At 42.5% G+C, this 13,004-nt stretch overlaps 1 protein-coding gene across 2 annotated transcripts in view; it reads left to right on the top strand.

Annotated features, from left to right (window-relative positions):
- Positions 1–414: 414 nt before the first annotated feature.
- GNB1L (G protein subunit beta 1 like) overlaps positions 415–13,004 on the top strand; it is a 43,378-nt gene continuing 30,788 nt past the window's right edge. Inside the window, exon 1 of one of the 2 annotated variants that reach the window (XM_026106887.2) lies at positions 415–642. In XM_026106887.2, coding sequence (XP_025962672.2) covers positions 430–642 — 213 coding nt within the window. In that variant the 5' untranslated portion in view covers positions 415–429. Of the gene's footprint in view, positions 643–1,336; positions 1,361–13,004 lie in introns of those variants that run through there. The other variant, XM_026106886.2, reaches the window with a different exon arrangement.

Below are 13,004 nucleotides of genomic sequence, written 5' to 3' on the forward strand. Positions count from 1 at the left end.
GTGCTCATCCCACAACAAATACGGATTCGCAGTGGCAGCCAGCAGACGAAAGTGAATTCAGGAACGCGGTAACCCAGCACTTGGCCAACAGCTCCCGACCAACGAAAGGCTGCAGGAGCAGGGAGCAGGTCTACCAGCACGACCTGGCACGCAGCCCCCGACGAGACCTCGTACGGGACCAGCGCTGCGGCCCCCCGCGCCAGTCACGACCTGACGGGACAGCGGCCACCCCTGCCCTCTCCTGCCGGTCCAGGCGCTCCTCGGCAGCGCCGGGGGCTCCGGCTCCTTCTGCGGCGGCTTCTTGGGGCCCGGCGCCCCCCCCGCGGAGGGGAGTCTCCCCGGCAGCTCGGCCCGGGGCTCCCTCACCGGGGCCCCCGCCACCGGCGCGGCTCCGCCGAGCGGCACCAACGGCCGCCGGGCGCGTGCCGCATGCGCGCCTCGCTGCTGTCCCCCAGCCCTCGCTACGTCATGCGCGGGCATCACGTGCTCGCTCCCGCTCGGCGCTCCTCTGCATCGGCCTGGTGGCGCGGAGGCCGCCTTAGGAACAGCAAGGAAGGCCGAGTGATCGCTCTCTCTCAAAACCCCCGCGGAGCCGCTTGCCCGCAGCGGAGCGGCGCCGCCCCGGCGCGCGGCGGGAGCCCGGTGAGCGGCCGCGGGAGGGAGGGAGGGGGCAGCCCTGCCTGCGCGCTGCCGCCGAGGAGGCGCGAGGATCGCACGTTGGCGGGGGCGGGGCGTGCCGCCGTCACTGGCGCGGCGCCGCCTCGAGGGGCGCGTGGCGCTGCGGGGAGGGGGGCGGTGCGCGCGCGCGCGGCGGTGTCGTCACGGCAACCGTTGAGCGGCGCGCGGGGGGGGGGCGGGGCGCCGGGTTTCCGTTGCAGCCGTTACCTTTTCCGTTAGCGGCGTTGGAGGGGGCGCGCGGGGCTGGCCCGGCCGGGGGAGATGCTTTAGGCAGACGCTCGAGGGAGGTGCAGCCGGCTTCCTGCGCAAGGGCTGTGCTGGGTAAAGCCGTTCGGGCTGCCATCTGCGGCCGCTTAATTGCGGCTAAGCTGCTCTTCTCAAACGGCCTGTCTGGAGGGTGCCTGCGCAGCGTCTCGGCCATCAGCTGTAGCGCTAAGCTTTGAGTTCAGAACATACCCTATCAAATGTTTAATATCAGTGAGCTGTAAATACCAAACCTAGTTGTAATGGAGCTTACAGTTTGGGTATATTGAATTTTACAACTGTTCCATAATAATCTGTGTGCTTTTATTTTATGACCAACAGTAATGAGCTTTTTTAAGGTAGTTAAAAGTAAGTGCTAGTGAACAAGCTTGTCTCTCCTGCCCTGGTGTGGATGCTGCTGCTTGAGCAGTAGATCAAGGTGAGGCAGGAAACTGAATCTCCCAGATTTTGTACCCAATTCTGCTCTCAATTGAAACACAACCTTAGGTGGGATTTTCCTTCCTCTGTGCCTCCCCATCTGCAAAATTGTAACTACAGTCCTCACCAAGAGTTGTTGAGAGTAACCAATTTTTAAAGTGTCTTCACTTTTAAAGAGTCTTCACTTAAAAACATTTGCAAAAGTAAAAAATAATATTGTTATATAATAATACATGTAGTATAGTAATATGAAAAAATAACCTATTTGTCTGATTGGATAAAGTTCTGATCAACCTCATCTGATCTAGCTGAATCTGCTCAGAGCTGGAAGTCAGACGGAGACCTCCTCAGGTCCCTTCCAGCTTGAGTTATTCTATGATTGTATAATTAATGCACTGTAATTTTATGCAAATAATGCAGATTTCTGTTCAGGTATAGCCTACTGAAATCTACAGAACTCACAACACAGGTTGACTAGAGTCCCTGGGTTTTTACTTTGATTGCTATCAGAAATTCTACTATCAGATTTTCCTTTGATTACTATCAGGAAATTGAAGAAATCTTGCCTTGCTAGATTTTTCACAGACCTCTTCAGTTAGTGAGGAAAGAGGAAGATCAACGCTGCGCGTTTCTCTTCGCAGAGTACGTGGCCTGGGCGTGCTGCTCCCTTTTCACTGAGGGGCAGCACTGGGACTTTCAGATTTCTGCTAGCAGGGATTACTTGCTTTTGCTCCCTCTACTGGCAGTCTGATTCTGCAGCGAAGTATTACAGATTTATTTATGAAATGTGTGAGATGTAAGTCTACTCTACAGTTATTCTCAGCATGGGCGCTTTTGCTTGCTGTGTAGCATTTTATGGACTTAGCTGGTATTCTGAACGTATTCTTATACTGTTTGGATGACTCCTACATACTGATACCTGAAATTTGGATTCTTTTATTATATATATTTCTTCATCTCATTAGGAGTACTTGATTAAAATAAATAAAATGCCTTATACAGCTCCTTTATATGCCAGAGCTTAAAGTAGACAATATTCAGAATCAATAGGCTCATTCTGAAATGAACAAGTTCCAAAACAGTTATGGTATGTGCTCTGGAAAAAATATAAGACGCGAGAGTGAAGTCTGCAGGCAACTGTTACTCTCTGAGAGTTGTTTTGCAGAACACTTCTTCCTGCTTGTTAGTACAGTTTCTTTGTGATTTGTCTATCATTTGTACAAAGCTCCCTCCACCAAACCCCATTTTTAGTAGTATTTCTATGAGGCTTTTCACGAGGGGTCTGTGACTGGGAAGCATTTAATAATTTGTCCTTTCTGTATAGGTTATATGGAATGTAGAGGACATTTTATTTATTTTTAACAAAATAGATAGATTGTAAATAAACTCCTGGGATAACTTCTTGTCTTAATGACCCCTATTCACATTTTTATTGATTTACAGGTAAAGTTGTTTTCCTAGCTATTGTAAAAATATCCTGTGATCAGGAAATCTTAACTTGATTAGTTCTTGCTTGAATGTGTCGTTATCATTTATAAAAATGTAGCTGATGCATGCACTGGAGTAGAGGCCAGCTTGTAATTTCACAGATATAATCTATTTTTGGTTAATTGGTATAAAAACTTATTTTTAAGCATTAGAATTACAATATTAGAATCTTAATGCATTAGAGAGCTGATGCTGACTAACTATGTTGCACCTTAATGGCCTCATTGACCATTTTAGAATATTGTGAATTCCTTTTTGCAATGAAACCCTTAACTACTGACCCCCCTTAACTACTGACCCGTATATGTTCTCACATTCTAAGGAGACAATATTTTGGCTCTGTATCATGCAGTACATCTGGTTGTATCATGTCTTGTGTTTGCATACCTTTTATTTTGAGTGTTATTTCTCTGTGAGCTCAGCCATAACAACATACCATTTCATTGAACAGTAAGAACCGTAAACCAGTCAGTTGTAGCTAATTGGCTTATATGGGGAATTTAATGCTGAAGATTCCTGCTTTCCAAAATGTTATTCTATTAGGCATTGTCTTCATGGGGAAAATAGCTACTATGACTACTCTTCTGTAATAAATTGTTTTGCCATAGCTACACTGGGTTATAGATACATGCAAGTCAGTTTTCTGGTGCTGTGAAGAGAAATTTAGTAATGATTAAAAAAGGAAGGGTTGAACTTTCCTGTTTGAACACCTTTTATGAATTGTAATGCTGATACATTACTTTTGCACAGACTTGAAATCTCAGCAATTTTACGTGTTTGTATGTATGTCTTTATAAAGAAAAAAGGTAAGTTTAGTAGCGGTAATATTGCTTGGATCCAAAAATTTAGTGTGGATGGATTTATGCTTTCTTTGTAAAAATACAGTTTGACCCACTAGAATATACTTGGTAATACGAATTAAGGGTTTCAAATTGGCAGTAGATTAAAAACTACTTTAACTACTGTTTGGGGTTTTTTTTCCCCCCAAATTACTGGGCTTTGTGGAGCAGTAAAAGTGATCACAGAGCAATCAGAAAGAAAGAACTCTGCAAAAGAACTACCCAATTTTTGCCCAAGCAAAACAGCTTTCTTCTGAGCTCTGTTGGCACAGCTGTGTGATAAAAAGTGGATTTTTAGCTTTTCATAAGTTTTTTTTTTCACAATTGTAATGAATGCATCTCCTATGGTGCATTTTAATTATATGCAACTAATGATGGCATAACTCATCTTTTCAGAATTGTTTCACTGTCATTCATGACTTTCTCTAAGCATTCATATGCAGTGGGATTATTTGAAAGAACTGGAACTTTGAAAGATTTCAGAGTTGCCCTGTTGAGAGAAGTGACTCATTAAACAGTAGGTGCTACTTAATAAGAGTAGATTGTGGGTCACAGTTAGGCTTCAAATACTATGGAATTAATAGATTTACTTAAAAGAAGAAAAAAATAGTATTACTGGATATTGCTTTAAAAGGCATATATTAGTCTTGAAAGTTTCCAGGCTATTAAACTGCAGAATCCAGCTTGTATCATGATTCAGAAGCATTTAAAATATGAATCAGCCTCTTCTGCATCTCAGAAGTGCAAGGTGTTGGGGAAAGCTCCTTTTCTATAAACAGATTTGCCAGTGTAGGTCTTCAGATAAACTTAGAATTGTAGCATCACACCATAAGCAAATGAAGAGTCTTAGGAGCAAAAAATCTCTTAGTCAGCAAATTGTTTCTCTCATGATTTATTCTGAAAGGCCAGAAGGTGATTGTGACAGTCAAAAAGTGGTAATTTGTACAGGAAAATCTTCTCAGGTGAGATTCAACACTGCCCTAAAGTTTGCAGCCTGAGTTTCCCAGAGCTGTTGGGTGACTGTTGGGAGTAAGGTAAAGCTGAGCTGGAACTATTTGAAAAGAAAAATAGACCAATATTTAACAGTTTTTAAGTTATTCCACAGCTTTTCAGTAGAAGCCAAATTTCTTTGATTTAGGGGAGGGAAGGATTCTGCTCTAAAACATACCAGATAGGAATCTCAGGACAGACTTTTTGCACTCAGACAGCTGGAGCAGCTGTAGATTCCCCACTGAAATGAAAATGCTACACTTCAAGATTTAGGAAGGTAAAAAGTGTGACCAGAGCATTAAATAGAAGGGCTATATGATACCAAAATTTAGCTCTGTGTTTATTATAAAGACAATCCTAGTTGTAGAGGAGAAAAAAATGAACTTGTTCCACCACTTTCTTTTTTCCTCAGGAGAAAACACAGACTATATCCTAGGTAATAAATCTGTTTTATGGCTCACATGAGAAAGGGTGGAGAAACTCCCATTATTTTCTTCCCAGAAATTGAAATGCACATGAGCTAACACGGGAGACACTGGGATTTTCATCCAACAAATGCACAGCTGGCTTCTACTTTTATTGTTTTTCTAAGCCTAATAATTTTTCATTTGAGTAGCTGGTGGCTGACAAAACTATCACTTGCTCTGTGTTTTGTATATTTAGTAGAGTAGGTGTGATGCAAAAAAGAGATTGTAATACATACCCAGAAGCATAGCTCAGCTTGTTCAGTTGATGAGAAATTTCTACTTGCCTCTCCTTAAAATGCAAGTTTCTATCATCAGGATTTGAGTTTGAATATCAAAAAAGTAACTGCTTGAAAACTGGAGACAGGAGAATTATAGCATTTGAGAGCGTTTGAGGGTGTGTTTATTTTTTAAATTTCACATTATAGAATTGGATTACACTCTACAGATACAAATAAATAGGCAGGAGCATCTCATAATAAATTGACAGTCTACAGGGCCAATTTTGCCATGAGAAAGTGGGGAGACTGTTGGAGGAAAAAAAATCCTATTTAGTGTAAGGAGGAAGTAGAGCTGAAAAAAAGATATGAGGCATCAAGGATTTAAGTGTTTTCAGGGTGAGCTGTGCTGTATAGGATCAGTAAGTTTTGCAGAATGGAAATTTGTAGAAGACCCATGGACACGTGTAATGCAGAGGAAACCAGCGAGACATGCAGAGGCTTGATAAGGTGAGCATGTGTACATGTGGGGGAACAGGAGACATCTAGGAACGAGGTTGATCTGAGCCACGTCTGTGCACAGCTTTGTAGGTAAAGCTGTGAAATCTGAATTCAAGATCAGGAGGCAAAATGGCCTATCAAAGCTTCCAACTTTTTGTGCATTCTAAAAAATAAATATATTGAAGAACCTAGTATCCTTGCCTGTTTTGTGTTGGCCATTAATACCAGTGACAAAGCAGATCTGCTCCTGCTGCATTGGCTATCCTGGCATTTAAAGTGCTAAGCTACATCAGAGCTTTTTACCTTTGTTGTCCTGCGGAAAGCAATGCTAACGTGTTCCCTAAGTATGCAGCAGAGGAAGAAGAATGCAATTTTATCCCAGATTGTTAGGTCTGTGTTGTCCGTGCATTTAATGTGGTGTTTCTACAGTGTTACTTTCAAAGATTCCAAAACAACATGTTCTGAGGGGTGGAGAGGACGTGGGCTATCTGCTTTTGCTTGAATGTTGTATGACGTCTTCTCTGTTTTTAATTTGTAGGGATTTATAAATGATAGATATTCAAAACCTTGTAAGAAATTTTTAAGTGAAATGACCTTGAAGCTACAAGTCCATTAGAAGTCCAGACTTCTGCTTAATTGGAGGTCAGCTTTGTGTTCTTTTATACTGTGTTTAGCTGAGGAAGAAATGGCTTTCTAAAGGTTAGTAGAATCTATGTACTATGTATCTATGTGTTGACCTGGCTCCCCTGCACTCACTAAATAATTGTTGACAAGTTCAAGCTCTGTAACTGGAAGGCTACAACTTTGTTAAATGCCATAAGCCAATATATTTTCATGGATAAGGAAAATGACCTTAATGAAAAAATATGAGAATACTGAAGTGGCAGTAGATCATCATGGGAGCTCTCTTTTGGATGTAGCTCCCTTTGAGGATTTATGTCTGCTAGAGATCAGAACACTTGGTGTATGGGACTGCCGCTTGGGTCATGGAAGTGTGTGAGCCTGTATCAGTAATGTCTTGTTCCACTTGGGTCTTCCCCAGCACACAGGCCCATGTGGTGACCTTTCCAGAGGAGGTATAATTTGTGCAGCCAGCTTCACACACTGTCTCCCTCCTTTTTCCTCAGTCTGCCTTGCTTGAATTTGTATCTCTGGCCTGCTAGTATTTAGCCATTTGCTCTAATAAATTTTCTGTTCTGTGATGGACCCATTTGACATTATGAAGCAGTACTTTTGAGTTCTAACACCTTTAGACCATTTGGTTCTTTTGGTTTCTGACATGTGAGACAATGCCACATTGGTTCCTGCTGGAGACACGTGTTGCCGTGTGACAGGAGGGATGCGTTCCTGGAGTGCAGGTGGGGACACTGCTGGTTCCTAGAGCCTCTTTGAGCAGCGGTGGCCTGCCACAGTGGCACATACACTGCTGCAGCACCACGGCCTCTCTTCTGCACTCGCCTCCCATGTGCCAGAGGGCTCTCCATCCAACTTGCAATAGGTCACAGACAGGGAGAGAGTCCATGGTGCTGTGCTGCATAATTGTGTGATATACAGTCTTAGCTGCAGGAGCGTTTCTGGCCTGACACTGTTATAGAGCTTTTATGCTCAGTGCATGAGATTTGACAGGTCCACTGTTGGTAACAATTTGACCTTAGTGAACAGGACCCTTAAATTTGCGAGTAATTGGGAGCATGTGAAACATTCAGGAATTCTTTTCCTTTTTACTTTTTTTTTCTAGTAGTGCGTATAGGCCCCCAACCTTTCACTTCAACAATTGAGGGTGTTGGTTACTTCCTCCTGTGTTTATGTAAGAAAAGCTTTTTATAGTCAATTTTTCCAGTTGGCGTATGTACTTCCTCCATTGCAGCTTAACACATCATTCTTCCCACTCCGTCCCAACCACTGAAGTTAATGGAAGACCTTCATTTTTTATTTATAATAAAGATGGAGCTGGGGGTTGGAATGATCACTATTCCTGCTTGGAAGCATGTTCTTCAACTGGCTATATTTTGTTTGTTCTCAGTAAAGGAGAAGCACGTAAGGTAGCAAAGATTAATCAAACATATCTAATTTACAGGATGTTTGAAATGGAAATTTTGCAGCTTACTTTTTATTTCGCTGAAAATCTACCTAGAAAAGCAAGAAAGTTTGTCAGATGAATGGAAGTGGGCTGCGTTCTGTTTTGTTGTAAAAATTTTATTCAGGGACTGCCAAATGTGAAGAATTTTTCAATACCATCCCTCTCAGCTCTGCAGAGATCACAGCAAGGATGAAGGTAGTCTAGGAGCACCATGTCCACCCATCATTTTGCCCCCTATGTCTGGGCACATTGACAGCACTTGAGCTGGGAGTCCCAGCTTGAAGCAACGTTGGTTGCCCCCAAAAGGGGGGAATGTAGCTTGGCCGCTTCCCCTTCGCTGGCTGACAGAGGTGTTCCCTGTCAGGACAGCATGCGCTGCATCCTCTTCAAGGATGGTACAGCATCTGTTTCGATAGCGCTTCCTTCCTCCTTGCTGGATGTTTTTATCACCAACTTTTATCCAGGATGGTAATTTAGCCCCCGAATAGAATTACTAATATTTTACTGTTACAGCCTTTTTTTTCCCTCTATGACAGATAGCTTATTTAGAATATATATCTTCTATTTCCTATATTTCAGGTGATATTTCTCAATAAAGATTAAGTTTTGGAACTCATTTTCCAAGTAAACAGATATTTTAATATAATCTCACAAGGTTTTCCAACACTAGTGAACACATCCCTGGTCCTTCAGTGAGGGTGCATGTCACTGTCTAGAGTAGCCACTGTCTAGAATATATTTAATTTGAAGGTGAACTGAAATACCTCACTGCTTCAGATCTTTCATATTTTCAGTCTTCATATAAGCCTTGTTTTTTCCCAAGTTTTAAGGTGACATGGTGACTCTGGTCCAGTCAGGACAGGAATTCCCTCTCCTATTTTTCTATATGCTAGCCCCCAGCTGCACTGCAGGCTTGTAGCAAAAATGTGGGTCTGAGGGAGACAGAGCCTAATCACAGCCCTAGAGGCCTGAGAATCCGTGTACTTTTAATTGCACATCTCACCCAAGGATGTTTAAGGACCTGACAGGTCATTTAGCCCCTCTTGTATTGTTTTATTACTCTGTGAAAATAACATTTAAAGGGGACTCACTTATTTTATTGCTTCATAGCTAAATAATTGAAATCAGCATTTAGCATTTAATTATAGTGGTTTTATACCATAAATAGCATAGTGTCTGCAGATGTATTTGGTTATTTTAGAACATCCCCTATTTTTGAAAATAGAGGGAAAGTCTGAAGTTTTTGCCTTCACACTTGTACCCGTTAAATGTGGTTATCATTATCTAGTGACAGCATATGTTCTTGCTAAATAGTATTCTCTTCTCTTTCATGCTGATGCTGTCTTTGTGCTAGATTATTGCTGTCCCTAGTAGAACCTCCGGGCAGAAGCGGGAAGTAAATGTGTCCCATATGGCTGCTTTAGACAGCCGTGTTGGGTGTGGGGAGGCAGAAGAGGAGGGACAATGGGGTCTTGGTGGCCGATGTGTCCCTCGCGGTCGCATGAGCAGGGGAGCAGAGCCATACCTGTCTGTACTGACTGTGGTGGGAGCACGTTTCGTTCAGGATGGGGTGAAATTACTTTGCTGTATGAGAGGAAGGGAGCCAGGGAGGATCTGTGACTGAGTCACCGGCTCTTCCTGGAGCACCTCCTGGGGTGGTGCTGCTACACGCAGCCCAATGCAAGACTGAGCCTGAAGGCCTAAACTGGCTGATTGCAAATATTTTACAGAAGTCTTATTTTCTGGTAATTACTCTAATATGATTCAGTGTTTTCTCTTTTGTCTGATCTTGTTGATGACTCTTCATGCATGATTCTTCCCCCACTGTCGTGGGAGAAGGGCAACCATTCCCATACTGCCTGCACTATTCCTGCTTTGTTTCGCCTCTTAGTTTCAGTGGCTGCAAGTAGGTGCATTGCGAAGTGGTGTTGAGATGTTGCCAGTTAATACAGTGGAGCAAGAGTGTGTCCTCACAGAAGAATTACTAACTCTGGACCTGTTCTCTAGAAAGAAGTCTTTGAAACTACTGAGCTCACTGGAGATTGCGGGGGTAGAGCAGTTTGCAGAACTGGGGTTCTGGTGCTATTTGCCTATCAATGTTGCTAGTGATTCCCTGAAATTAGAGCTCTTGTGGAAACCTGGAACTCTGCTCCTGAGGCAAGTGTTGTGTGTGAACTGAATCCAAAGTGCCCAGTGCTGAACGGATATATGAAGAATGGCTGGGATGTAGTTTCCAGTGGGTCCCCAACACTATTTACTGGAGACTAATAATAATAGTGAACAGACTCATTCCATTCCCAGTTCTCTAGGGTTTTAAAAATCCAGCAGAACCAGCAAAATACCTAAAGCTCAGCCAGTGAAATCCAGCCAAGTTTTGTAAAGATTACAATGGTAGCTTCAATTAAATATGAATTGTGCACTTTAAATGTACAGTTTACTTAAAAGGAGTTACTTTGCCAAACCATAAATGTACCAATAACTAAACCAAGAAATAACAGTTTAAGAAATCTAAGTTTACAAGGCTTGGAAGAAAACTTGCAGATATTTTTAATGCTTTTCTTTAAGCATGTGATTCATATTTAATCCTGGTTAGACCTAATTCATACTTGTATATCTTTATAACAGGCTGTACACTTCTCATAAGCAATTGACCAGTCCATATTACTGCATTTGTTCAACATGGGGGGAGAGAGAGGTGCAGAGTAAACTCACTTTCATAATCTTTTGCATATATTAGAAAAAATCTGTCTCACATTATACCTACAAGAAATACAGGGGCACTCATAATTCATATTATCCCATAAAATTTAGAAGAGCGTTTTGAGACTGTAAATGAAGGTAATTTATATATAAAACCTCATCCATGAAGAATTTATTGCCATAGCAGATATAATATACCTTGGCACAGATTTCCTCCCTGAAACTAGTACTTGCAGATTTGAAAAAGGAACATACTGACGACCTTGCAGGTTAAATTATAATCTGATTTTATGCAGAATATATTATTATGAAAGCTTTTGTGTTTGAGAGAGCTAAAGCTATTTGCCAGGTTAATGTTCCATGGCTGTTTCTTGCAGATGTGCGTGAACATCTTCACTATGTGAGTAGTCTCCTTAAAATCAGTGTTAGTCTAGCAGTGTTACTCTTGTGTAAAATTATTGATATATATAAGTATTTTTGACCTTAGTGGGAACTTTCTACCACTGAGGAAACTGCAGAAGTACATTTATATAAAATATTCTCATGTGCAGTGTCTGAAAATGAATCTTCTGCTTTGCAGAGGTAGTTTGCTATCAATTTCTTGAAATCCAGGTCTCATTTCCTCCTGCAAGGACTGCACTGGGAACATGGGGCCTCATCTTCCTCTCTGCGCTTTGGCAAAAGTGCCAGATAAAGGCCGTGGGATCCATCCATCCCATCACCGTTTCAAGACAGGGGCTTTTCTGGGCGGCTGCAAGGAGATGTGGCCTCTGTGTCCATGTAGATTCCTGCTGGTAGACTTGGGTGCGTGGTGGCAGAAGAGAGGCCAAGGTAGGCTGCGGCTGCCTCGCGGTGACGTTGTGCTAGGGCAAGTCTCGGGGAGATCCCTGCAGTGTCTCCTCACTGCTTGGGCGGCTGGAACAAGGATATGTTTCCTTCTGTTCCCTGTGCTGGGGTTTGGATTCTTTTTTCTTTTGAGACTAGGTTGTGCATATATGCTTCTATTATTGATGCCTCTTTTTGACCCAAGCACTTTCATAAAGTTAATGAGTTGAGATGAAAATGAAGGAAAAAAGCCCAACCTGTTTCCGCTCCAGCCTTTCTGCATGGTACAAAGTAACCTTAAAGTAGGGGAATATCTGATTAGCCATAACATGTGCCACCTAAATGCATCTAGCTTGGGAACGGGGAGGAACAGCTGCTAGCATGCTGTGCTATAGGGAGTTTGGCCCAAGGCACCAAGAGAAACTACATAGCTTATTGCTACGAAAGTGGACCAAAGCTCTTGAGCATTGGTATAGAACAGTTTAGACCTTTAAAATTCTTCCCTGAAAGATGCACAGTGGTATAGGGAAGCAGTCTATTAGGCTTGGATGGACAGGGAACGTTATCAGTTCCTCTGGGATTTTAATTAGCAATTCCAGGAAGTCTAGGTGTTTCAGGAAGTGCTATTAAAAATATTATGCTGTTTCTTCCGGATGTAGATCCTTGGACAGTGCACTCACACTTAGCCTTTTCTGTGTTGGCTTGCCCTAGAACAGAAATCCTAAACTATTGAGAGCAAAGATAACTTCCTTTGCCAGGTATATTAGCTGGAATTATATCTGTTGCTGAAAGAAACTTCTTCTTCCCTGGAAGTCACGTGTGATTTTTGAGGTTAGTGGAGATTTTTCTCATCCAATTATATCTCATCGCAGGCGTCATTTTGCTACTAAGTAGAACCTGAGTAGGCTTGTATCTTGGGTACTGTGTACAGTTCTCTGCTTTTCCAGAATGATATAGTGGAGTTAGAGAAGGTGCAGAAAATGGCAACTGAAATGATCAAACGAAATGGCAACTGTCGTGCGAGGAGAGATTAAAAAGGCCGGGACTCTTCGGTTTAGAGAGAAAAAGGCTGTGAGTGGGGATGTCACTGAGATTTACAAAATCATAAAAGTGATGGAAAAGCTGAACATGAAACTGTTGTCCTCCAAATCCTGCAGTGCAAGAACTAGAGGGCATTCAATGAAACTAGTAGGAGATCAGGTCTGAAATAGATAAAAGAAAGTACACCTTCATTTTCTGAAACTTCAGGCAGTGAATTTGCTGTCACGTCAGGTAGAGAGGGCAATAGTATCACCAGCTCAAAAAGGATTAGACAATTTAATGGACAGCTGAAATCACTGTACCTTGAAACATCATTAATACAGCAACTATGGACGGGGGATGGACTGCAAAAAGCAGTCAAGTTTGTGTCTTTTCCCTAAGTAGCATCTTTATTACTGCTATTGGACACAGGTTACTAGGCTGGCTGGACCACTAGTCTGACCCTGCAGGGCATTTTCTTATGCAGTGCTAGAACCCTGTATTTTCCTTTGCAAAGCTC

Source organism: Dromaius novaehollandiae, chromosome 17 (genome assembly GCF_036370855.1).
Source record: "Dromaius novaehollandiae isolate bDroNov1 chromosome 17, bDroNov1.hap1, whole genome shotgun sequence".
NCBI classification, from domain to species: Eukaryota; Metazoa; Chordata; class Aves; order Casuariiformes; family Dromaiidae; genus Dromaius; species Dromaius novaehollandiae.